The sequence below is a fragment of the Camelus bactrianus genome, chromosome 15 (genome assembly GCF_048773025.1).
Source record: "Camelus bactrianus isolate YW-2024 breed Bactrian camel chromosome 15, ASM4877302v1, whole genome shotgun sequence".
Taxonomy (NCBI): domain Eukaryota; kingdom Metazoa; phylum Chordata; class Mammalia; order Artiodactyla; family Camelidae; genus Camelus; species Camelus bactrianus.
The window spans coordinates 29,470,169-29,495,931 of NC_133553.1; the positions used below are offsets into that span (position 1 = coordinate 29,470,169).

General features: G+C 34.5%; 2 protein-coding genes across 4 annotated transcripts in view; one reads left to right on the forward strand and one right to left on the reverse strand.

The window, feature by feature from the left end:
- ATAD2B (ATPase family AAA domain containing 2B) overlaps positions 1-576 on the reverse strand; it is a 150,298-nt gene extending 149,722 nt beyond the window's left edge. Inside the window, exon 1 of the mRNA XM_045511897.2 lies at positions 448-576. The gene's annotated coding sequence lies outside the window, so the exon portion shown is untranslated. The remainder of the gene's footprint in view (positions 1-447) is intronic.
- A 273-nt stretch (positions 577-849) lies between these two features.
- UBXN2A (UBX domain protein 2A) overlaps positions 850-25,763 on the forward strand; it is a 33,106-nt gene continuing 8,192 nt past the window's right edge. Inside the window, exons 1-7 of one of the 3 annotated variants that reach the window (XM_074341734.1) lie at positions 850-1,098; positions 10,042-10,199; positions 15,608-15,662; positions 18,286-18,424; positions 20,538-20,644; positions 23,685-23,822; positions 24,898-25,056. In XM_074341734.1, the coding sequence (XP_074197835.1) occupies positions 15,622-15,662; positions 18,286-18,424; positions 20,538-20,644; positions 23,685-23,822; positions 24,898-25,056 (584 nt within the window). In that variant the 5' untranslated portion in view covers positions 850-1,098; positions 10,042-10,199; positions 15,608-15,621. Of the gene's footprint in view, positions 1,099-1,233; positions 1,504-10,041; positions 10,200-15,607; positions 15,663-18,285; positions 18,425-20,537; positions 20,645-23,684; positions 23,823-24,897; positions 25,057-25,763 lie in introns of those variants that run through there. The other 2 variants (XM_074341733.1, XM_045511896.2) reach the window with 2 other exon arrangements.

Consider the following 25,763-nt stretch of genomic DNA (forward strand, 5'->3'; position numbering starts at 1 on the left):
AGGAAAAGGAACCACTGCAGTGGAGGTGGGTGGTGGTGAGGGGACAACTACTGTTAACAGGGGAACGCTAAGACAGTGAATTCTGCAACTGTCTCCAAGTTTAGGCAGAAAACGGCCTTTCTTTCATAGGGAGGAGCAAGCAAAAGACCAGAAGGAACTGGGTGTGGGGCACAGTGGGATGGATAGGTGGAGGTGGCAGTGATCACAAAGCGGACTACAGAATCTTTCTCAAGGAGGTCAGCCTACTTTCAGAAGTTGATGAAGGAAGGCTTGTATGCTGAATAAGGCTGAGGGTGGGTCAAAGTTTAGGAGCCTGGAGGAAGGAGAAACAGGTAAATTTGGTCAAATCAAGGTTAGCTGGTTATTTTGTCCTGATTGGTGAGTACTGTCAGTTCAGCTAATCACTTATGAGGCAAAAAGATTGAGAACTTGGGGAGTCTGTCTGACCTTATCAGAGGTAACCAAGGGGGCATCGTGAGTCTCATCAAAACCACATGGGGAAGGGTAGCTTGTCACCCCTTTCAGGAACACGACAGGGTGCGGGGGTTTCTTTAACCGTCGCTTTCCACAACCACAGGTCTCAGGTAAAGTTCAACACGGTCCGAATGCAGGGAAATCTCTCCACGGATTCAATCAGAAGCTGAGGAGGCAAAGAAGTAAGTTGATGCTGGGTTCTCAGGTGAACCCACACCTGGCTCCCTGCATTTTCCGCGCAGGGTTGAGAGACAGCCGGCAGCTGCACCCGCTGCAGGGAGGCGGCGGCCGCCATTAGCTCGGGTAGGGCCCAGGCCTGAGGCGGCCGGCGCCGCCAGCCCCGCCCCCGCGCGCGCTGGCGCGTCCCCGCGCGCGCTCTCGGGTCTGCGCAAAGCCGGCCTCGGCGCGCGCTCGGCGCCAGGCAGCGGTGACAGAGGGAGGCGGGCCGGGTCCCAGTGGCTCGGCAGCCGAGCCTGAGACAGCGTGGTAGCGGCGGTGCTTCTCGTCTGAGGGGCTCCAGCCCGGCGGCGGCGGCGGCGCCCGCGGCCCCCGAGCGAGTTGAGGACGAGGCCGCGAGGCGACGGCGCGGCGCGGCGCGGCCCCCTCCAGCGGCCGCGCCCGGAGGTGAGTTTCCCGGCGCCGCGCGGCGTTCGGCGCGGTGAGGGGCCGGGCCGGCCGTGGGCGGGCGCTTCCCGGGAGGGGCGGTGGGAGTCTTTGGGTCCCGCCGAGCCGCCGCGCTCTGTGTTGTCTCGGTTTCGGAGCCCGTGTCCGCGACCCCGAAAGGGCGCGGTCGGGCGGCGGCCGGGGCGGGACTGCCGCCAGCCCAGGTGCGGCGCGGCTCGGCCTGCGGGCTGCGCAGCGTTCCTGAGCTGGGACGCCGGGGAAGCGCAGCGACTGGTTTTCTCTCGCTGCGGGCACTCAGAAACTTCGAGTTCTCTGTTCTCAAAATGCCGCATTTCCAAAGGCGAACCCTGCAAAAGCACAGTACAGAAATGCAAAGCACGTCTGTTTGGGGTGGCCGTTTCTTAGGTAACTTCGTTAGCTGGCTCCCGCAACTGACTTTTATTTTGTAGGCTTGATGTTCGCTGTTTTCATGTTTCATTTCTTTTTTCTGTGTGTGCGTTTCTCTTGCTGTTTGCAGTGTATTACTTGTCAGCAATAACAATGTTAGTATGGCATCCAGCGTTGGTTCCTTAGTACTTAATTTGAGATCATTGAAAATAAAAGACGGGAAAAAAATAGGAAATTGACAGTCTATATATGTCAACGTGGAATTGTATGACAGGTTGTATAAGCGACGTGAAAACCAGGTTCCGTATTTCGTAGTCGTGGCCCAATGTGTTTTTGGACTGTTTATAAGGTTTTTAATAATACTTCAGTTTTAATGGGAAAAACTTTAAAAGTTGATGTTGTGTCTTCTGTCTAAATATACTGAAAGTCACGTTGATTAAAAAGCAATTAAATCCAATGAATATTGAGGACTAATGTATAACACTAAAGTTAGAGCGAGGCACTGGTGGAATCCAAAAATGAGTAAGAATTGTGCGCAGGATGGAGGGGAGTGATTAAGCACACAAACAATTGATGCAAGGCAGAATACAGTATTAACAAAAACTACTACTGTTGACTCTGCCCCTGCACGTGGTAATTATACACATTACTTAATATTCAATATTAATTACTTAGTTTATCATTCTTATGTTTTTAGTACTTATTGTATAAAGTGCCGACAGTATGTTGGTGATCATTATAAGTTTTGCCTTTAAGGACTTTGCATTGTCATTGGAGGAAACATTAAACAATCACACAAGTAAATGCCAGTTAACCTAGAGAGAGGCTAAAAAGGAAGAATATAGGGTGATGTGAGAGCATGTAACCAGGGTACATATCCCAGCTGGAGAAATCAGTTAAGATTTTCCTAGGAGAGTAATCTTGGAGCTGAGTTATTATGGGTAATTACGTGAAGGTGACTCCCAAAGGTGGAGGCAAAGGAAATCGGTTCCACAGAGGCTTGGGACGATTTGGGGAACTGAAGTTCAAAACAGTTGGATTGAATGTAGAAAGCAAAGGGGAGCCGTGGTTAGAGCCAGAGAGATGATGTGGGGCCTTTTAAGCAGTGTTAAGGATTTGGGGCCTTTTTTTTTTTTTTTTTAACTTTTGTAGGGAAATTTTCAAACCACCCAAATGCAGTGAACCCTGCTGTAATGTTGTCCAAAGGATTAGTATTTTAAGAGCAATGGAAAACTGGTGGACTGACTGATCTGCTCTAATCCTTTGTTCTGTGGTTCTGTGTTGGTCACAGCAACCCAGGAACTTTCCTGAACAACTGTAAAATAATAGTTATTTTCAGAATGAAGAGCAATGGGAGGTCGTTGAAGGGTTTTAAGCAAGAAAGTCCCACAATCAAATTTGTATCTTAAAGTTCACCCTGACTCCTGTGTAGAAACTGAATTGGATGGGGACAAGAGTGGGTATGGGGAAACTATCTAAGAATTGATAGTGGGGCTGCATTTGTGGCTGTGGAAGCAGGGCAAATTCTAAAAGTACCTAACTGATCTCTTCTTGCTGGGTTAGTAATTCTATATTCACGTGTTTTGCAGGAACTGTGGAAGATTTTCTGAAGGAGATAGTATTTTAAATGGATTTTTTTCCAAGATAAATAACATTTTAGAATGGAGCCTCGGAATGAGAATGTCTTAGTGTCAAAGGGAGGCTGACTCAGTAACCTTGAGAAGTTTCACCACCTTTCTCCTAGGATTTTCTCATTTAAATTACCTTTCTCACTGTCACTTTGGTACTTGGGAGCATACAACTCCCTCATAAACAATTTTTCTCTAGAAGACAACAAAATTGTGTTTTTTGATTACTGTGATTAGAGCTAAGCTGAAACTTCCCAAAAGATTTCATTTTTTTATTATGTACTTAATAGTTAATAAACTAGAATTCACAAAATATGCAAGTAAACTGCCTTTTAAAGTGTTTGATTCTAATGCTGCCATAGTTTGCTGATGGAGGTCTAATCCTGTTCCATAGAAGACGTAACTGAAAGTTGATCCATTGGTTTCTCTTCCCTTGTGTCGGATGGCTTTGTCCTTAGGCAGAAACTAAAGCTTCTATGTAAATATATCATGCCTAGTGGTATAATATCTTGATATAAATCCATAATCTGTTTAAAAATAAGTAGCCTATAGTAAATGTTTATAAAAATAATATTTTGATGTCTTGAATATGTGTAAGCACATTAGACTGTCCTTTATGATTGGATTACTGCATTCTGTTGATTTTTATTTTGTAGGTGGCTTTATTCCTTTGTAACTATGTAAGTTTAAAAAGCTAAAGATCTAATCTGTTCTTAGAAACAATAATTAGTACATATATGTAAACTTAAAAAAGTGTAGTATACTGTCTATGTATGTATTTACATGCAATATAATGTGTATGTGCAGTTGAACTGTAATGATTCTACCTAAGAAAACTGAAAGGGAGAAAAAATTAAGTAAAATTTGTAATATGCAAATTTTTTTTTTGAATTCTGATGTATACATTAGAAAGAATACATTTCTTAGTAGTCTAAATCTATTTTGCCTGGATTTTCCTTTTAGTGGATATGTTCCCGACTGATTTTATTACTGCAGTTGTTGGGTTAAGTGGGATAGTATTTGGGAAGGTGTTTAGTAAACTGATAAACAACACAAATGTAAGGTGGTAATGGTATTAATTGGAAGTAAACTGAAGCAAAATGAAGGAAATTCTGTTCGTTTGTCCATTCTGATGCCCAGCTTCATGCTGGTAACTTAGATATTTGTCAGATGGTTTCTTTTTTATTCTCTACATACAGTACAGTACATCGGTTCATTCGTTTCACATGATTATGATGATTGTAGAAGCTCACTCAATTGATATAGAGGAATTTTACATGGTTCACTTATGTATTACTAATTTATGATAGAAAATACCTATAATAATAGTGACTCTTATGTCCATTATAGAATCAGGTTTTTTAAAAAATAATATAATAGAGCAATTTATTTTTGAAATACTTAATCTTACAGATTACTTAATAAGATTTTTGTTTTGCTTTTATTGAAGTATAGTCAGTTCATAATGTTGCATCAATTTCTTGTGTACAGCATGTTTCAGTCACCATTTACATACGTATATTCCTTTTCATTTCTTTTTCATTATAGGTTACAAGATATTGAATATAGTTCCCTGTGTTATATAGTAGAAACTTGTTTATAATCAGTTTTTACTTCATAATTCTATGCCATGTTTGCAATTAGTAATTCAGTATGTTTTTTTCCTTGTTAGTCTATAAACTCCTTGATAGTAGATACTGGATCTGTCCTATTGACCCTTCTGTTCCTTCTGTCATTAGTTCTGAAGCAGTGCCTTGCACACAGTGGTGGGAGGTTCATTAAGTATACAGATTTTTTTTTTAAGTTTAATTAATGAAATTAAAAGTAAAATTTCTTAGCCATATCAAAATTAAAAGTTTTAAGACAGTCTGAAGGTGTTTCTTACCATAAATCCTTGTAACAGAGTTTGTGACCAGGGGCTGGGAAAAGAGAAAGGAGCAAAACATTAGTTTATTCTCAGTATTTCTTTTAGTTCTCAAAACAGCCTTAGGAGGAGGATTATCTCCAAGTTAGAAGTTAGGCAGCTGTGACTTAGAGAAGTTAACATGTAAATCACCCAGCTCAGATATTATGTAGGCAGTATTCCATTACAGGTCACTTTGAATCCAAGGTCTGTTCTATATTCTCCTGTTGTCATGAAACAAATAAAAACAATTTATAGTAGTTTATAACTCTGAAGTAATGAAAAATATTAGCGATTTGCTAGAGAATAGTCATCTATTAAGGGAAACATAGTGAAGTACTTTAAAGATGGCTGCTCCTTGCTTTGCACTTGCTCAGCACCCTGGAAGGAACAGGAGATGTTTAAGTCATGAAAATTGTGCTCAAGGATCTTGGATCCAGTAGAGAGAACTAAAAGAAACAATAGTAAATAATATCAGACAGTATGATTTAAATGCCAAAAATCTAAATGCTTTAGGAGAGGAATATTAATAGGAATTTAATACTTCAACTTTACAGTACATCTTGAGCTGGGACTTAAAGGATCACTAAGGTTCAGATGCCTAGAAGGATGGTGACAATGTGGACAAAGAAATGAAATGAATATGTTATGTTTATGAGACAGTTAAGATCATATCTAAACTAAGGGATTATTTTAGAGTAGTTGAAAATACTGTTGGAAAGCTGTCAAGTGAAAAGCAAACAGCACTACCAGAATGTAATGTCCAGAAGGGCTGGGATTTTTGTCTGTTTTGTTCAGTACGTATCCCAAGCACCTAGAGTAGTATATATAGTATATATAGATAAATAGTATATATAGTATATAGTGTGTGCTGAATAAATATACATTTTAATATATTAAGCAACTTTATTTAGGTATAATTAATGTGCACTAAGATGCACATGTTTAAGACATACCATGTAATAAGTATTTTTAAATGAAACAATACTTAAGTGTATAATGCTTTCCTTAAGTATAAAAGAAGGAAACAAGTCAAAATAGAAACTTTTGAAATCTGAATGGTTGAAGTGGCTGTTTATATTTTTTTCTATTCTTTTGTATATGTTTGAAAGGAATGCAGTTTTTTTAAGTGAAGCAACTAGTTTTGGAAATAAGATTTGAAGGACAAAGTCTTAGGAGAAAAACCATGAAATTCTGGCTTTCTAAATATGTTTTGAGTTTGTTTTCTGTTTTTTAAAATTCTTCATCAGAGTAATATATTCACATAGTTTAAAAGACAAATACGTAGTGTTAGAAGACTTAAAACTCAAAATGCTCCCACTTCCTTTCCCTAAAGACAACTACTTTGAACTCATAGCTATTTCTTCTGTAATTTATAGCCATATTTCTAAACAGTGTATATATTTTGAGTTACTGATCTTGAACATTACATTGCTATCAGGATAGATATTGCTATCAGGATAGATAACTGTTTTAGCTCTCTTATGCTTACCCGCTTTTCCTTCTCACACCCTTTTAATGGTTTTAGGTCAATTTTTCCCATGCCATAAATAAAAGTATACACTATTTTTTTCCTTTTAGACCTCAGATTCATCCTTGGCCCAGAGATGGTATAATTATGTTTGTCTATTAAAAGTAATAAACAGTTGCAAGCTCAAAAGAACATTGACAATGCTGTATTTTACATTTAAGTCATTGTTAATGGCTGTGTTTTTACAGTATATAGCTTATTTAGTCACATAACCCATTTAAGATGATATACATTTTAGAGATTATAAAAAATATCTTCCCGCTTATATGATTTCTTACTTTGTAAATCTAATGCCTAATCCAGTGCCTTACATTTAATAAATATTGACTAAAATTCTTTGGATGAAATAATGGCCTGTTTTCATTTTTAAGTCTAGGGAATAATTTTGAAGAGTGATACATTAAGAGTTAGAAATACAAAATGCCTGCTTGAGACAATAGAGCCATCCAGTTTGCATTGATGGTTGGATGCCATCCCCTTGGATACTGTGGCTTTAGTGACTCTTCCCTTACCCTCTAGCTAAAAGGTAGAGCATGAAGCTCTTGTTGGGGGTGCCATTGCAGGTGCCCTTTATGTTGGGTACTCACTCCTCTGCCTCATTGCATTTCTTCCTTTTGCCTTCCTTTCAGTTTCCCCTTGCCTCTCAGAATTGCTCACAATTTTGTTATGAAAAGGCTAAGAAAAACATTCACTATCAGTTTATATTCAGTTCATAATGAAAACAATAGAGGCATTTAAAACAGTTTTCAATGGTATTTTCCAGAGCTGACTCCACTATCCTGCTTTCATTCCTAGCGAAACAGAGGCTAAGTGGAAATCAGCGCTCCAGCCAAATTGACTGTGGTTATGAGCCCAGTTCCATTAGCAGTGGGAAACTGGAATGGAAGTCAGGATCTAAGATCATTTTGACTGATGTTATCTGGTGAAAGGCTGCTGCTGAAGCCTCAGTTACCCCGATTAAATTCACCTCCAGATACCTTGGAGACCTTAATGGGAGCAGTATGCTACTGCTCATAGTACCCATTTTCTGGCTCTCACTGCTTTGGAATGGGTCTGGTGGGTCTTCAGTGGCTATTACTAAGCAGGGCTACCCTCTATTTAAGTATACCTAAAACTTACATTTTTATTTATTTATTCATTTTTATTTTGGGGGGTAATTAGATAACACTTAGATTTTTAAATAGAGGTATTTGCTTTTTATATACAAATTTAAGAAACATTCAATATTTTCTATATTTGATATTTTCTGTATTTGATATAGGTCTATCTGAGAATTGAAATATTTTTAATGCTTTGTGGAAATGTCTAGCTTGATTATGTCTTCTTTTCAGTAAAGTGTTTTGCTTTAGTTTCAAATCTATAGAGTAGACTCTGGGTCCTTCATTATCATAAACAACCTATTGTGACCTAACAGTAACATTTTCTTAACTATTTGTTTTTTAAGCACATATAAGAAATAATTATAATCTGGTTTTGGGTCACTTTTAAAAGTCTAGTCATGAATTATAACTACATACATTTACTAAAACATTGCACTCTGAATTTTTTAAAACTTACTTAATTTTAAAACATTAAAAAGTCTGGATTTTTTTTTCCTTTATCTCCATAATCAGTTTGTTTATGTTTTCCTTAAATAACCAGACATTCCAGGTTCTATAGAACAGACCTGATTTTTCCTAACTTCAGTTTTGACAGCTGGTAACTTTAATGTTGTTTTTTTTCCCTGGGGGAAGGTGATTAGGCTTATTTATTGTTTAGAAGAGGTACTGAGGTTTGAACCCAGGACCTCATGCATGCTAAGCATGCTCTTTACCATTTGAGCTATCCTCTCCCCTCTAGACAGCTGATAACTTTAATTGTACAATAGACAGTTTATAACTATTGTCTGTGTTTGACTTCACATACCACATCTATGCACTGCTAGAATTTCTCTCTGTGCCCACATTGCCTTCAAGCCATGAGTCAAACGTCTTATGGAGCTCTTTTGGTTGTCTCTTTTACAAATTTATCTTTGTCCTAAACAGGATAAATCTACTTCTCATGTTTGTCTCTTTAAGTATGAGTTCATAGTACTTTTCATCACTTCACATTTGTAATTTGGGGAGTAAGAAGCACATTTTTCACTGAGGATACAAATCTTTGGAAGTACTGCCATTCTTGGATTACTGAGCAGTTTACTACTAGAGCAAAAGTACTGGCTATTAAGACGGTAATGAAATGACATTGTAGGACTCTACATGTGTATGTTTTTAGGATCGCTTTTTTATCTCAATTTTTATTATGAAAAATTTCAAACATGAAAATGTAGAGAATAATAAACTCTCATGTATACTATTACCCAGGTTCAGTAATTATCAAGTCAAAGCCATTTTGTTTTTTATTTAGTCCCTCCACTCCCCACTAGACTTGATTATTTTTAAGCAAATTCTAGTTATGGAATTTCATCTAGATATTTCAGTATGTAGCTAAAATAAGTACTTTAAAAGATTATAACTACAATCCCATTGTCGCATCTTTAAAATTAACAATCACTCAACATATCATTAAATATCTAGTCAGTGTTCACATGTTCCTGATTCTTTCATAGCTTTTTTCCCAGTTTTTTTAAATGATAATCTAAATATGGCCCATATATTTTAATTTGTTGATATATCTCTTGAATATTTTAAAAGATTATATATATCTACTTATTTTTTCTCCCTGGTAATATATATGTTGAAGAATATGGAACATTTCTCTTGAAGAATTTCCACGTTCTGGGTTCTCTTGATTGCATCCCTGTGATGTCATCTGTTCATGTTCCTCTGTGCCCTATATTTCCTGTAATCTAATGGTTAGATCTAGAGGCTTGAATGGAGTTAGATTCACATTTTTGGAAAGAATTCTTCACACTTGGTTTGGGCTTTCATGCTGAGGCATGTATTTATGTCTGGTTTCTTTTCGTGATGCTAGCAGCCATTGATATCATTGCCTAGATCAGTTTGCATTAGGGATTGCAAATTGGGAATGAATTTGCAAATGAATTCAGTTAAATAAAGGATTACAGAATTAGAGTATTCCCAATTTGCAATCCCTAATGCAAACTGATCTAGGCAATGATATCAATGGCTGCTAGCATCACGAAAAGAAACCAGACATAAATACATGCCTCAGCATGAAAGCCCAAACCAAGTGTGAAGAATTCTTTCCAAAAATGTGAATCTAACTCCATTCAAGCCTCTAGATCTAACCATTAGATTACAGGAAATATAGGGCACAGAGGAACATGAACAGATGACATCACAGGGATGCAATCAAGAGAACCCAGAACGTGGAAATTCTTAACTCTTACTCTGGGTTCATATAGGAAAGGCAGGATGCATACTTGATTCTTTCTCTTATTTGCTAGTTTTCTCTGGAAAGATGACCAGTGAATTGAGTTTGTTTTAATGAGTATCAGTATGAGCTTGTATTTGATGTATTTCAATTCACATAGTTGTTTTTCCTTTTTTGAGACTTTTCAGATTGACTCCTGAATCGTTTTCACACTAATCCAAGATGTCAATACAAGGCATAAGTACACATTTCCTGGCCCAGACCTGGAGTCATCCATTTCTCTAAGAAACTTTGATTCCTTTTGGTGGGAAATGGTATTTGGAGACAACAAATTGAGGTACTAGGTGTTCTTATTACTTTTTGGCCTTTCATTGGACAGAGCTACTATGTATTTTCTCAATAGCATAAGTTCATACTGATGTTTCCAATTGAAAATTTAGGATTGGAGCGGAGGTATAGTTCAGTGGCAGAGTGCGTGCATAGCATGCACAAGGTCCTGGGTTCAATCCCCAGTACCTCCATTAATAAAATAAATAAAACCTAATTACCTCCTCCCTCAAAAAATTTAAAAAATAAAATAAAATTTAGGATTACAGAATTTTAACTTGGTTTCTTTGATTTTTATGTTTCTATCTCTAACTCTTACTCTGAAGAAAATCTTGGTTTTGGGGGACAGATCATAATTACTTCTTTATCTCAAGGTTTTTCGGCTTCAGCACTATTGACATTTTGGGCAATACTTTCTTGTGGGGGCTGTCCTTTGCTTCCCTGACCTCATCTACTAGATACTAGCAGCATCCTCCACCCCAGTTGTGACAACCAGAATTTCCTCCAAGCTGTTCCCAAATGTCTTCTGAGGGTCACAGTTGCCTCCTGGTTGAGACCTGCTGCTTCATCTTTATACCATAGTTTCATTAAAATAATACTAATACTAATATATTAAAACAATACTAATATATTATTGCTGATAGTATGATTACTAGAAACTATTTTTCCTGTTTGGGTTCATCCCACTAGAATATACAGTAAAATTACTATGTTTTAAAATTACTTTAAATAATTTGTCTCCAAGTGGTTTTCCTACCAACTTGATTGTCAGTTTTACTAATTTGTTTCATCTTAACTTTGTTTTTAAGGATTTCTTTTTTAAAAACTTAGCATGTTTTATGTATTATAAGTATTTACATGGGTCCAAAGTTGATCTAAAAAACAAGGTATATTCAGAGAAATCCAGCTTCTACCCTTCCCCTCTTCACAGGGTAGAAGCTGGATTTCTCTGAATATATCAGAGAAATAGGTATCATACTATCAGCTTATAGGTAACCTTATTAATTTTATTTTTTAAGGTTTACTTTTTCATTTTTTTCTAACATAAACAAACATATATTCATGTCTACCTCTTTCTTAGATAAACACTAGTATATTACACATGATTTTCTTCATTTTGCTCTTTTCACTTAACAGCATATCCTATTGATTGCAACCATTAAAAATTCTTTTTTTACTGCTGCATTCCACTGTGTGGATTTACCAGTTTGCTCAACAAATCCCTGTTAATGAACAGTTGGGATTTTTGTAGGATTTCCTGTAACAGTCAATGCTGTAAATAATACTGCAGTGAATAATCTTGTGCATTCACCTTTTTATATTTTTGCCAAAATATAATTGGGATAGATTGTCTAGATACTGGGATTTCTGGATATATGCATCAAAATAAAAAACAGAACTGGACAGTAAAGTAGTAAAACCAGATTCTGCTCAAGAACTATGCAATAAGGATAAAGAGACTTCAGTGTGAAACTGGACTCAGCCCTGAATATATCATGAACAAGTAGGGATTTATAGCCAAAAACAAGGTAGGGGTCAATGGATGGAAAATTACTAAGAAACTTCGAAGGCAAGGAGGCATTCTTGCTAAACTGACCTACAGGGTTCTTGCTGAAGGCAGGCCAGGGTGATCAAGTGTCATCTGTAGGGATAGTGGGCAATGAGGAATTTGGTTAGATATCAAGGGTGAGGGGATTCTGGCTAAACCTACTTAACAGGATTCTTGCTAAAATTGGGCTCTACAAAGGCAGAAATGGAAGCCCAAGTTCAGACCTCCTTGAGAAGATGCCTCAGAGGAACCTGACTGCAATTTGGTGGAGAGAGTTTCTGTCATATGCATATATAACTTTCCTAAGTATTGCCAAATTCCCTTTCTAGGAGATGTACCATTTTACATTCCCACCAAGAATGTGTAAGGCTGTTTCCCCATACTCTCAGCAACAAAATGTTTTGCAAGACTTGTGAATTTTTGCCAATCTGATTGGTGAGAAATGGGTATCATAGTATAGTTTCAATTGCATTTCTCTCATTATAAGTGAGACTGACATCTTTTCACATATTTTAAGGCCATTTGCTTTTCTCTTTCTGAGAAGTCTGCTCATATTTGTTGCTTATTGATTGTTGGCCTTTTTCTTTGTATCAGTTCTTTATATACTAATGTTTTAGTTGTAATGCCAGTTCACTTTTTTGGGGTTTGTTTGTCATTTATCTGTTTACTTTGTAGAAGTTTGAATTTTTTTTCCCCTTATATAATTAAATGTATCTGTCTTTTCCCTTATTGGTTCTGGATTTGAGTTATAGGAAGGTTGTCCTCTCTTCCAGTTATGGAGACATTTACCATGTTTTCTTTTAATAATTAGCGAGTTTGCCTTTGTTTAAGTTTTTTTATTGTGATAAAATACATGTATATGTGTGTATATATATAAAACATGAAATTTGCCATTTTAACCAATTTTTACTGTACAATTCAGTGGTGTTTATTATATTCACAGTGTTGTGCAGCCATAACCACTATCCATTTCCAAGACTTTCTCATCTTCCCAAACAGAAACCCTGTGCACATTAGGCAATAATTTTCACTTAATGTTTTCAGGGTTCATTCATGTTGTAGTATGTATCAAAATTTCATTCCTTTTTATGGCTAAATATTCTGTTTATGTAGATACATTTTGTCTACACATTCATTTATTGATAGACATCTTCATTGTTTCCACCTCTTGGCTGTTGTAAATAATGTCTCAGCCATCCAAATTCTTTTTCACAACAGCTGTGCCATTTTACATTCCCACCAGCATTATACCAGGGTTCTAATTTCCCCACATCCCTGTCAACACTTGTTTTTTTTTTTATTAAATAATTCAAATGTGTATAAAGTGGTATCTCATTGTAAATAGTGATGTTGAGAATCTTTTTTCATATGCTTATTGGCTCTTCATATATTTTCTTTGGAGAAATGTCTGTTCCAAGTCTTTTGCCCATTTTTGGATTGGTTTGTTTTGCTTGCTATTTTTAAGTTGTATTTTTTTTTTTTTGATTCATCATTGCTTGATTGCTATAAACCTTTGACTACTTTCCAGGGTTCAAACTAAGTTGGACAGTTTCTGCTTGTTTTTTAATGTTTCTGTGGGGACAGGAGCTTGGAGCTGCCTATTCTGCCATTTTTCTGACATCACTCTCAAGTTCAATTTTTAAATTTTAAATCTTGGATGTATTTGGAATTTATCTTGGTAGCGGTGACTCCATAAGACTGTTGAATTTATTTAAAAGTCCATCTTTCCCTGATTTTTTTTAGATCTAATAGTGTGGACTCCTCATGGGTTTTTGGTCATTTATTCAGTGAGTTATAATCCATTAGTATCATTATTTACTTTGATGTCCCATTTCCCAGGTCCAGGTTTATCCAGTGGGTGCTCCTTTACGTGGCTTCAGTGTCTTTTTTTTTTTCTTTTTTTTTTGGCTTTAAAATATTTTATTGAAATCCTTTTGATAAAGTATTTACTAAAGACAAAATAAAGGCTGTCTAATTGATATTTAAGTGCTCCCAAATTTCTAGGCAGTTTCCCCTCCTCCAGTAAGTTGACAGCTTCTCACACAGGTTAATGCAGGAAAGATGTGAAGTTTTTAAGGTCTCTCCAACACCAGATATGGGACATCCTTTGTATCAGCAAAATCCATAGTACCCAGGTAGAAGGCACGTGGCTCTTCACTTCATGTCACAGCCTGCTGTTGAAGTGGCAGGAACCATTACGTAGGCATCCCAGCCATCCCAACATAACTTCCCCAAGAGAATTCCAAACCTTAAGTCCTTCAGTCACCAGGCTAGCCCTGAGTCTATGTGAAGGGGCACTGCCCCTGTCTGGGCTTCCAAAGCTCATGCTTTATTCAAGGATAACACACTGGTGGACATGGACATCTTAAACTCCTTTGTGGTGCTGTGGACCCACCTTCTAGAATCAGGGCCCTGCACGCTGGCAGCTATGCAAAGATGGCGCAGGGCGCTGCCTTCCCCTGGTTTGGGGAAGAGTCCACAGCAGCCTTGAGACATACCATACAGTTCTTGTGCTCACTTCCCACGACTTTATCGCAACCTCTGTATCCTTTTGATATGTCTTCATCATTCATTGAGTACCATCTTACATTTGCGGAGCAAGAAGTAATTTCCAACTCATTTGTTCTTTCTGTGCCCCAGCCCTGGAATCAGCCTGTTCTCTAAGGAGCCATGATTCCTTTTTTTTAGGAAAATTGTACTTAGAAACCAAGATGTCTGCACTTGGTATGCTTATTGCTTCTAGTGTGTCATTGCTTCCAGGACTTCTCAGTGGGCAGATGACTTGAACTATTTTAAACATTGATTTGTTTGCTAATTTCTTACATTATTTTTGTTATAGAGGCAAAACAGTGTTGCATTAAGTTTGGGAAAGAGAGAAAATAATCCGTAATTTTATTACCCCCAACAATTATTTTCACCTTTGTTCTTCTCTATTTTCTTGTATGCATTCTGTTGCATTCCTAGTTAATGAATAATTTTGTTTCCTGTATTTTCACTTTTGTGATATCTTTTTATATTTGGCCACATAAACTGCATCATAATTATTTTTAACAGATACATATTATCCCATCAAAAGGCTACACCATGACCATTTACTTTACTTTCAGTTCTTGCTAACAAATAACAGCTGTGGTTGACATCTTATGTGTATAGCTTACTTTGTTGTACTTTTCAGTTTTGAGAAATGTGGAAGATCAAGATCAAAAGATATGAATATTTGTACAACATGTAAATACATCTGGTGGGTTTGCTTTCCAGGGGAATTGTAAGGATGAGTTTATATTGATTTGATATTTTGTTACTATTAGAGATTGAGTGAAGTGCTTTCATTCACTTTTTTTGTTATTAAACCAAAAGCTACATTATAATTTTTTTAATCATAACTTTTATAAAATCTTTCTTCTGTCAGAAGATTGTCCAAAACCAAAATTTACTTTTTATTATTGCTTTATAGATGAAAATGACAGCTTTGAGTCTGATCATTTGTTCTTAAGAACCCTTTAAGCTACTTTAGGGCTGTATAATAACTTAATGTTTAAAGAGTATTAATGCATCCATTGGAATGAATTTATTTAGAATACTATATTAAAATTTGAGAGTTTGAGATTTGCAAATATTAGCCATTATGAATAAAAATAGATAAAAAACAAGTTTCTTTTGTATACCACAGGGAACTATATTCTATATCTTGTAATAACCTTTAATGAAAAGGAATATGAAAAGGAATATATGTATGTATATACTTTGTCCTGTACACCAGAAATTGACACATTGTAACTGACTACTTCAATAAAAAATTAGTAAAATATATACTATATTAAGGGCTTTAGCTTTTATTTATTTATTTATTTACTTACTTACTTTTACAGTAAGGCAGAAGAGAATGAAAGAAGTAGATAATCTTGAAAGTATAAAAGAAGAATGGTAAGTTATGTTACGAATTTTCTTTGTTACTAATGCCTTTGTTACTGTGTCTATTTTTACTGCATTTCCCTGACTGATAAAGTAAGTTTTCATTATGATTATCTGTTAAATACCTAATAGTGATTATTTGAAAGTTTTTTTTTTTACCATAGCTGCTTTGAATGGAATTTAGTGAAGTTACTAAATCTATTTGTTGTTGTTGTTATTAATATCAAGTGTAAAATTTTTCTCTGCTCACATTGTTATTTAAGTGTGAAATTAAAGTAACTATTTACTTTGTTAGCCTCTTTTGTTATACTGTCTTGGAGTCTTAGTAAAATATAATGGCTTTGGAGTCAGATAAACCTAGATTTGAATTCCATCTCTGTCTTGTACTACCTCTCTGGCCTTTGAGCAATTTAGGTAGATTATTTGAGCTTCAATAACTCACCTATAAAATGAAGATATATAGAGGCATCTGAAAGGCTTTTGTGAGAATTAGATAGCTGATGTAAAGCACTCAGGATAGTATTAGCACATAGCAGGCACCCAGTAAATAGTGGATGTAAAGTCTGTGGTTATTATTAATATGGAATTCTTTATTCTCACTTGTTTGAGGTGAGATATTTATTTTTTAATTACGCTCTTTGTTTTAAGTACTTGATGAGGTGACTCATTCATAGCCCATTTAAGGAAACAAATAAGCATTTATTTCATACTTACAAATACTTTGTAAACATTTTCTATGCTGAACAAATATTTTTGTTATTTTCTCACTAGAGTACTTATTTTATATAAACATCTGATACTGTAATTCTGAGACCACCTCCAGGTGTAATGATTTGTTCACAGGATACACAGGATTCAGCATGTTGTCTTGCTAATGACTAAGAGTTACTGCAGTGAAAGGATACAAAGCAAGATCATCAAAGGGGAAAAATAAATGTGTGGGACAAAGTCCAGGGGAAACCAGGCACAAGCTTCCAAGAGTCCTCACCCAGTCATTGTTCATTGTGAGGACTGAATGACTTAACATATGTAAAATACTTAGAATAGTTCCTAACATGTATTAATAAATGCTCAACAAATAATAGCTATTAAGAGAGGCTTTATAAAGTATCATGGTTAAGAGTAGACATGGAAGATAAACAGGGTTTGAATTCTGTTTCTGCCACTTACTAGCTGTGTAATCTCTAACATGTAACTTAACCTTGTGATTCATTTTTCTTATCTGTAAAATGTGGATAAGAATATCTGCCTTGTAGTTCCTGACAAAGTGTAAGAGCTATAAAATTGTTGATTATTATTTATGAAAGCTGAGAAGTTATATCTCAGTATGTTATGAATTTTCTATATGACTTTAGAAAAGATCAGCCAGGAACCATCTTTTAATCAGACAAAATCTTAGGTAATATTTCTTATATGACCAAATATAAACACAAAGAACAGTAGGTGAAAGTGGGAAAAGGGAGGAAGGGAGTCAAAAGGTACAAATTTTCAGTTATAAAATAAATAAATCATGGGGATGTACTGTATATCATGGCAACTATAGTTACTGAATTGAGTGTTTAAAATTTGCAAAGAGAGTAAATCTAAAAAGTTCTCATCACAAGGGAAAAAAATTATATAACTATGTATGGTGATAGATGTTAACTGTTAACCAGAATTACTGTGTGGTGATCTTTTTGCAATATATACAAATATTGAATCATTATTATGTATCTGAAACTAACATATGTCTCTCTCTTTTTTTTTTTTAAAGTACCCTGCTCACCAATTAAATTTTTTCCCTTGGAGTATCATTAGATTCATGGATCTTTATTTTATTCAGTGTGTTTAGTTAATTATAGCCATTGTTCTTTCTTTCTTTCTTTTTTTTTTTTTTAATGGAGGTACTGGGTATTGAACCCAGGACCACATGCATGCTAAGCAAGCACTGTACCACTGAGCTATACCCTTCCTACTAATGTATGTCAGTTATACCTCAATTTAAAAAAAAAAAAAGAAAGAAAAACCCAGTAGAGTATTAAACCACTACAAATGAAAGTCTTGAGTGGGAAATCTCATTCTGAAATGTGTAAAGGAGTAAAACTATGATGACTGTTCCTGACATGTTATCACCTTTAGTTTCAAGAGTGCTTTGTTACCAAAAAGTACATAGTAACCCCTTTTAAAAGAAGCCATTTTAAGACCTTTACAAAGAGCACTTTTTTTTTTTTTAAACTCTGGGCAAGTCGTTTTCAGCCTGGTGAGATTTTTGCCTCCCCCGCCAGAGGCCATCTGGCAATGTATAGAGGTGTTTTTTTATTGTTATAACACTGAGGGGTAGGGGGATATGCATGCTTCTGACATCTAGTAGGTAAAGGCCGCAAAAGCTGCTAAATTTCCTACAGTGTACAGGACAGCCTGCACAACAAAGAAGTATCCTTCTCCACATGTCAACAGACTAAAGTTGAGAAAACCCTCTCTAGACCAAAAGGTTTGATGACTTCCCAAGGCCCCGTATCTACTATCTTAACTTAGAAAAGTCTTAGCTGGGGATATGGAGGTAGCATGTCAGTTCAAGATCCATTAACTAGAACAATTTATGTAAATTTTTAGAGAGTGAGTGACCACTACTGCTTGTTTTCTTTTTTGTTTGTAGGGTTTGTGAAACAGGATCTGACCACCAGCCTCTTAGTGATAATCAACAAACAAATTGTGAATATTTTGTTGACAGTCTTTTTGAGGAAGCTCAGAAGGTTGGTGCCAAATGTTTGACCCCGACTGAACAAAAGAAACAGGTAAGTGTCCATAACTTTTTTCTCTCCCAGTATTTCTCAAAGTACGGACCTTCAGAGGTCAAAACTGTTTTAATAATAATAGATATTATTTATATCTTTCACTGTGTTGACTTTGCACTGATACTGCAAAAGCAATGACAGGTTAAACTGGCCCCTTTGGAGGCCAGTAGCACCAAACTGTACCAGTAATTACTACATTCTTTCCTTATACTTGTAGAGGGGAAAAACACTGGTTTCAATTAAGAATGTCCTTGATGAACCAGTAAGACTTACAAATCTTATTAAATCCCAGCTCTTCAGTACACATCTTCCTAATATTGTCTGACAAAATGTGAACTATACATAAAGCATTTCTGCAATGTATGTAAGGATCTTAAGGAAAAGTACAGTTTCTTTAGATGCAAGATGAACAACTTGCTTCACGGTGTACTGTTTTTATGTGAAAGTGATTTATAGACAACTGATTATTCAGACTTGGATATTCAGCAGACGTTTTCTCAATGTGTATGAAGTGAGTGGCACTTCAAGGAAAATAACTTACAATATTTATTGCAAATGATTTGATTTTATCGACTTTTTTAAGTGAAAATAAGAATTTTGATAAACTGTCATCATGTACCTGAGTGCTTCCCAGAACTTAAAAGATTTTTCTGATGGGATCATTGTCATATTAATAAATATGTCTTTTTTATCTATATCATGTAATGAAATATATCAACATCTAGAAGATTCACATAAATCACTGAGCCAGTATTTTCCATATGATCAATACGTGATGTTATAAAATGATGCATGAATTAAAAAACAAGTGTCATGAGGATTATAACAGGTATACAAAAAGATAATTAAGTTTCATATTCCACATTCAGATTCTAGACCTTTTTTTTTTATTAAATTCAATTTCCATTTTCATTTACTGAGAGGTTTTTTCCTTGGAATATTCCCTCCCTACTCCCTTTCAAACATCTTCTCTTATGTGCATTAATTATCATTTTTGGATTTTTGTTTTTAAAATTCTTCTACTCTCCTCCGTGTCTTTATGTGTATGTCTCTTCTCCCATTTCTTTTGTTCTCTGTCTTCTATGTGAGTCTTGGCAGTTTGGTTATAGATAAAAATGGGCAATATAGTATAGTGGTTAAGAATATGGATTCCGGCCTCTGGCTCTACCCTTACTGACTGTGTGACATTGAGCAGTTTAATTAATCTTCTGTGTTTCTATTTCCCCATCTATAAAAAGGATAATAATACCCATTTTGTGTGGATTTTGGAAGGATTAAATAAATTTATATAGGAAAAATGCTTTAAACAGTGTTTGGTACATACTGAGTGGTCTCTCAGATAGATAGGTAAATTAGGTAGGCAGGCTAATAATATATCCTATCATTATTATGATTGTTTTCCCTAACATCTTAATGGAGTGTGTTATGTAATTAGTCCTTCTGTGTTCAACCTGAAGCATCCCTGCATTGTACTGTATTTCTGAACCTTTCTAGATTTATACAGTGACTTTGATTGAATGAGTGAGTAGTAGTTCATAAGAGCTAATCAACAAGATGTTGAGAGATGAAGTGTTGTTGATAACAGTAGCACTGATATTTTATATTTGAAGGAAAAGCCATTAATTAATCACTCAGGGGTTTTTTTTCCCCTTCTGTTCAAACTCCTTCTCTAACTGTTGAGAAGTCTGTTCTGGACCAAAAGTTAGTGTCCTGTGAGGCAGGACACATAATATTTCTGGAAATGTGTTATCTTAGAACTATTAATGATTTATTTTAAAACATTTATTATGAACCATATTATGTATGTACATTATAATTTTTGATATTTTACGTTTGAAGTTTATACTTAAGAATGATACATTTTTAAAAATTTGTAGCTGTGTGTGGTAATGGATGTTAACCAAATTTATTCTAGTAATCACTTTGCAATATATACATGTATCAAATCATTATGTTGTACACCTAAAATTAATACAATGTTATGTATGTCTCATCTCAATTTTTTAAAAAAAGATATATAAAATATACACTGATAGAAGAAATTTTCAAAGGACTTTTAATCTACTAGTACTTTTTATTAACTTGATGCATTTTGTTTCTTACTGCTTTGCAGGTAGATGTAAGTATAAAATTATGGAAAAATGGATTCACAGTCAATGATGATTTCAGAAGTTATTCTGATGGTGCAAGTCAGCAGTTTCTGAACTCCATCAAAAAAGGGTAAGTGATCTTTGTGAACAGAAGGATATTAGATATGTTTCATTTGGAAGATTACTGTTTAATATTGTTCACACATCCCTATGCATTCACAGATACTTTTTATTTTATAAATTCAGATTTTCATAGGATAGATTTTCTTAAGAGAGCCACATCTGTCTTTGAAGGGTTAGGAATTTGAATTCTGATCAACCAAAATCTGACTTAAACTAATTCACTTTGCCAAGTGTTAGTTAATACCAAGTGTTACTTAATACCACATCACATCCTAGTTATTTAATGCTTATGTTTGAATAACTTTATAGTTTTTGAATTGTGACTTCTGTTGCCCTGTAGTGTTTCTGTTACATACTTAACGATTTTACGTGTTATATGTACCTGGTCTAGAAAATTTTTTAAAGTATTAAGAACCTGAAAATCACCTATAATTTCATTACCCAGAAGTATTACTGCCATTAACCTATAACTTCATGCATGCTAAGCATGCAGTCTACCACTGAGCTATACCCACCCCCTGCCATTAAGTTTTTTGTTGAATTTCATTTTGGCATTTTCTGTGCATGGATTCATATATAATGTGCATATATGTATATATGTTTTTTAAATTTTGACCTTATCCTGAAATATTTCAATACATCTGCATATTCTTTTATCATAGTGATGACCTATAATTTTTATATAGACTCTTAGTGGTTGACAGATTATTTCTTGTCTCCCACTATAAAAAAAATCTATTAACTATCCTTGTATTTAAATATTTTTTAAAATAACAGCTTTATTGAGATATAATCAGCGTGCTATAAAATTAATCCCTTTAAAGTATACAATCCATTATTTTTTAGTGTATTCACAGTATGCAACCATCAGCACTATTAATTCCAGAACATTTTCATCACCCTAAAAAGAAATCTTATATTTGTAATCACTTTCCATTTCCCCCTCCTCACAGCCCTACACAACAACAATCTATTTTCTATCTCTATGAATTTACTTATTTTGGACATTGCATGTAAATGGAATCATTTTGTGTCTTGACTTCTTTCTCATTACTCAGTGTAATGTTTTCACAGTTCATCCATATTATAGCTTTTAAGTTTTTTTCATTCCTTGTTATTGCCAGATGTGGCATTGTATGGATATACCACATTCATCAGTGGAGAGATGTATGAGTCATTTCCACATCTTGGCTATTACGAATAATGTTGCTATGAACATTCTTACACAAGTTTTTGTGTTGACATATGTTTTCAATTTTCTCAGGTCTAGGGGCTTAATTGTTGTTAACTCTGTTATGAAGAACTACCAATCTATATTCCAAAGTGACTGCACTATTTTATACTCCTACTAATGGTGTGAGCATTCCAGTTTCTCCATATCCTTACAACACTTATTAGTGTCTTTTTTTTTAAATTATAACTATTCTAGTAAATAGGAAGTGGTATCTCATTGTGGTTTTGATTTGCATTTCTCTAATGACCAGTAATGTTGAGCATTTTTTCGTGTACTTATTGGTCACATGTATATCTTCTTTGAAGAAATGTCTATTCAGATCCTTCTATTCAGCTTACTTCTTTAGGCTATTCATCCATGTTGTTGCATATAGCTATAGTTGGCCTGAATCCTGGAAGCAATATAAGAAAGATGGATAAATTTGATTATGTAAATATTAAAAACTTATAAGCCAAAAGACACTATGTACAGTCAAAAGACAAATACCAAACTAGGAATACTTGTTGCACATATAGCCTATAAATGGAATATATACACAGTTCTTACAAATCAATAAGAAAGAGAAGGAAAGAATATTTGATGTGTTTTTGCCATTTGATCTACTTTATAACAAAATAATAGTGTGCATGTGGTAAAAATAAATGGCATGTATCCATATACTAACTTGAGATTTCTGTAGTATATTGCTTTAAAAGAAAAAGAAGAAAAAGCAGTTTCCAAAATACAGAATAGTGTGTGTAGAATGATACCATCATTGGGAAAAATAGAATAATTATGTCGAATTTTACTATATATACAGAGAAAATATAGGAGACACAACCCAAAGTTTTTATTAGCATGAGAATGGAATTATAAGGACTGTCACTTTTTTTTTTTGGACTGTCACTTTCTGAATTGACGATGTGTTTACATTTTTTTGTGTCTTTTTTTAGAAGCATGTATTACTTACTCTTAAATAAAAATTTTGGAGGATGACATATACAGAAAAGTACACAAATCACAAGAATATACTAAATTAATTGGTATCATTTCTGTTACCAGGAAGAAAGTCAATTATTTTATGAAAGTTTGTTAAAATTTATAATTGTTAAAAAATTTCCCCATGGAAGTTCATTACTTATCTATCAAGTGTAACATTATAAACTGTCAACTGCTCCTTAGAAAAGACCCTACATTTAAAAGATTATAAGATTCAAAAGGTATCTAAGTCCTGCTCCGTACCAGACACTGTACTCAATATTTGAATATGTTTATGAGTAAAACATATATGGTCCCTGCTTATCTAAAGTTTACGTTGTTCAGAAGAGATGCATCTATGGTATAGTAGACAAAGCCTCAGACTGAGTGACAGTCCCAACTATGTCACTTTCTCTATCTCTGTTAGGTGGATGAAATGTGAAAACATTTTTAAAATTCTATCATGTTTTGTTTTTTTGTTTTGTCATTTCTGGATTAAATTATATTTTCACTTTAAAAATGAAATAAGAACTTGATTTTTCTAGTAAATTTTTAGTCCTACTTAGACATCTATAGAAATGATCAAATTGTTTAAGTTTAGCAGTATATAGTCATCAAATATTTCATTATGTTAGTGTTCTAGGTACCATTGAATAACAAGCTGTTTGTGAATTTGTAGTCTTAAAAATTACTCTGTATTGTTCTTCTAATTATTCATGTTATGTAATTATATTATTTTAAATACATTTAGTTTTTATATGCCTCTTAACGTCTATTATTTCTACATACAGAATGTTTTTCAGAGAAAGAAAAAACGTATTAGGATCTTTATCACTTTGTTTCTTTACTTTCCAAGGGAATTACCTTTAGAATTACAGGGAGTCTTTGATAAAGAGGAGGTGGATGTTGAAGTTGAAGATAAGAAAAATGAAGTATGTATGTCAACGAAGCCTGTGTTCCAGCCCTTCTCAGGACAGGGTCACAGACTGGGAAGGTGAGTAGTCTCTTGCTCTGTGCTTTCCATAAGCAGAGTTTTGACAGATACTCAGCCTGTCATTATTTTTACCACGTAGACCACATATAGAGTTTATCATTTCTCTTCACTGGAAATGAGATTTTTCATGTTAACTTTTATGAGAACTTCTAAGTCATATTCACCTTGTTATATTAACATATATTGGCACTACACTAAAAAATCATGAAGGCTTTTTTTGTTTTATCATATCAGAAGGGCCTGGCTTATTGAAGACATTCAGCAAATTTGGGTGGATAAATCATTTTTTCTTCCTGTATCCACCACTTGATCATTGCCATTAATGTTATAAAGTAGCTTTTGAATATGGAGTTCTATATTATAGTTACCAATGCCTTCAACATTGTGTTCTTGATCAGTATCTGAATTTTGAGGTAATAAGAATGAAAAAATCCCTGAAAGTTAGTGTTAGTATCAAAGCTTTTTTATTTTCAGATTTTGCAGTCTTCGTCTTACCTAATTATGCCTATGACAGAAAATGCAAAGAGGTTAGGTATAAGACTGCTTTTTAAAAATGAATTTACATATATTAATTATCAAGATTGGTAAAATATATGTATACATATTTATCTACCCATATAAAAATACCCAAATGTGACTGCCAGAATGAGGAAGAAATACTTCGTTTCCTTTCTTTTCCTTTATAACCCAAACACTGTTCTCTACAGAGAACTTAAAATTTTTTAGAAATTTTAATCTGAGGAGTAGATAAAGGTAAAGTTTATAGATCTGTCAACACTGTAAAATTCTCTTTTCTGTAAGACACTCTTCAAATACTGCTAACAGTGTATTTACGTAACGCTCCACAAGCTTACAAATTACTTGGATGTGCGTATTTCATTAGATTCCTATAATCATCGTGTGTGGTCGGTATAACTGATATTAATATCTTAATGTGTTATTGAGGGAACAGCTGTGACTGGCTGAAACCTTCCTAAAACTATACTTAGTGTAAAGGTTTTATAGTAATTATTTAATGGTAAAGTTCTGCTTAATGAAAAACATACATCTGTCTTTGTTGTCTGGATTTTCTTAGTGCCACACCAAAAATTGTTTCTAAAGCAAAGAGTATTGAAGTAGAGAATAAAAATAAGTTGTCGACTGTTCCACTAAACAATCTGGAACCCATCACTAATATACAGATCTGGTTAGCCAATGGGAAAAGGATTGTCCAGAAATTTAACATTTCTCATAGGTGAGTCTTCTGTTTCATTTCACTATTTCTCTGATTTTTCCCCTAAGTTTTCATTTTACTTCTTCATTTCAGATCAGTCAGCAGTTGTTTTTAAGAACTAACCAAGACTCTTAATAAACAGTTCTCTAAACATAATATATCATGACAATGAAAATCTTGGACATTAATGAAGTATTTTCAGTCTGTTTTATGGATTATCATTCTTATCATTTCATTAGTTTTCCTGCTTAACTAGATACAAAATTTTAAAAGAATTATTTTCAATATGTCTTTAAGTTGATTGTTGGCATTATGTGCATATTTTTGTTAATTGTAGAATAAAATGAACATACAGAAAAGTACTGAAAGAAACTGAAGTCAATTTAAATTCCATCACCCACAGATAATCACTATTACCAGTTTGATGGACTTTTCTACTGTTTTATCTCTTAAAATATTTTTCATTTTAAGAGTAGGAACATACTGTATATAGATTTCCCTCTATTTAAAAGCATCAAAAATTGGGGGATGTTATACAGATAAATAAAACATATGTTATACATACATATGCTTAGTTAAAATAATAATAATAAAATAAACACATATGTACCACCTAGCTCTAAACATATACCAATATATCTTGTATTCCTTTGCCTGAACATCTCTTTCCTTTTGTGCAAGAGATTGTAATTTTGTGTTAATCATTTTCTGATTTTGTTCATAGTTTT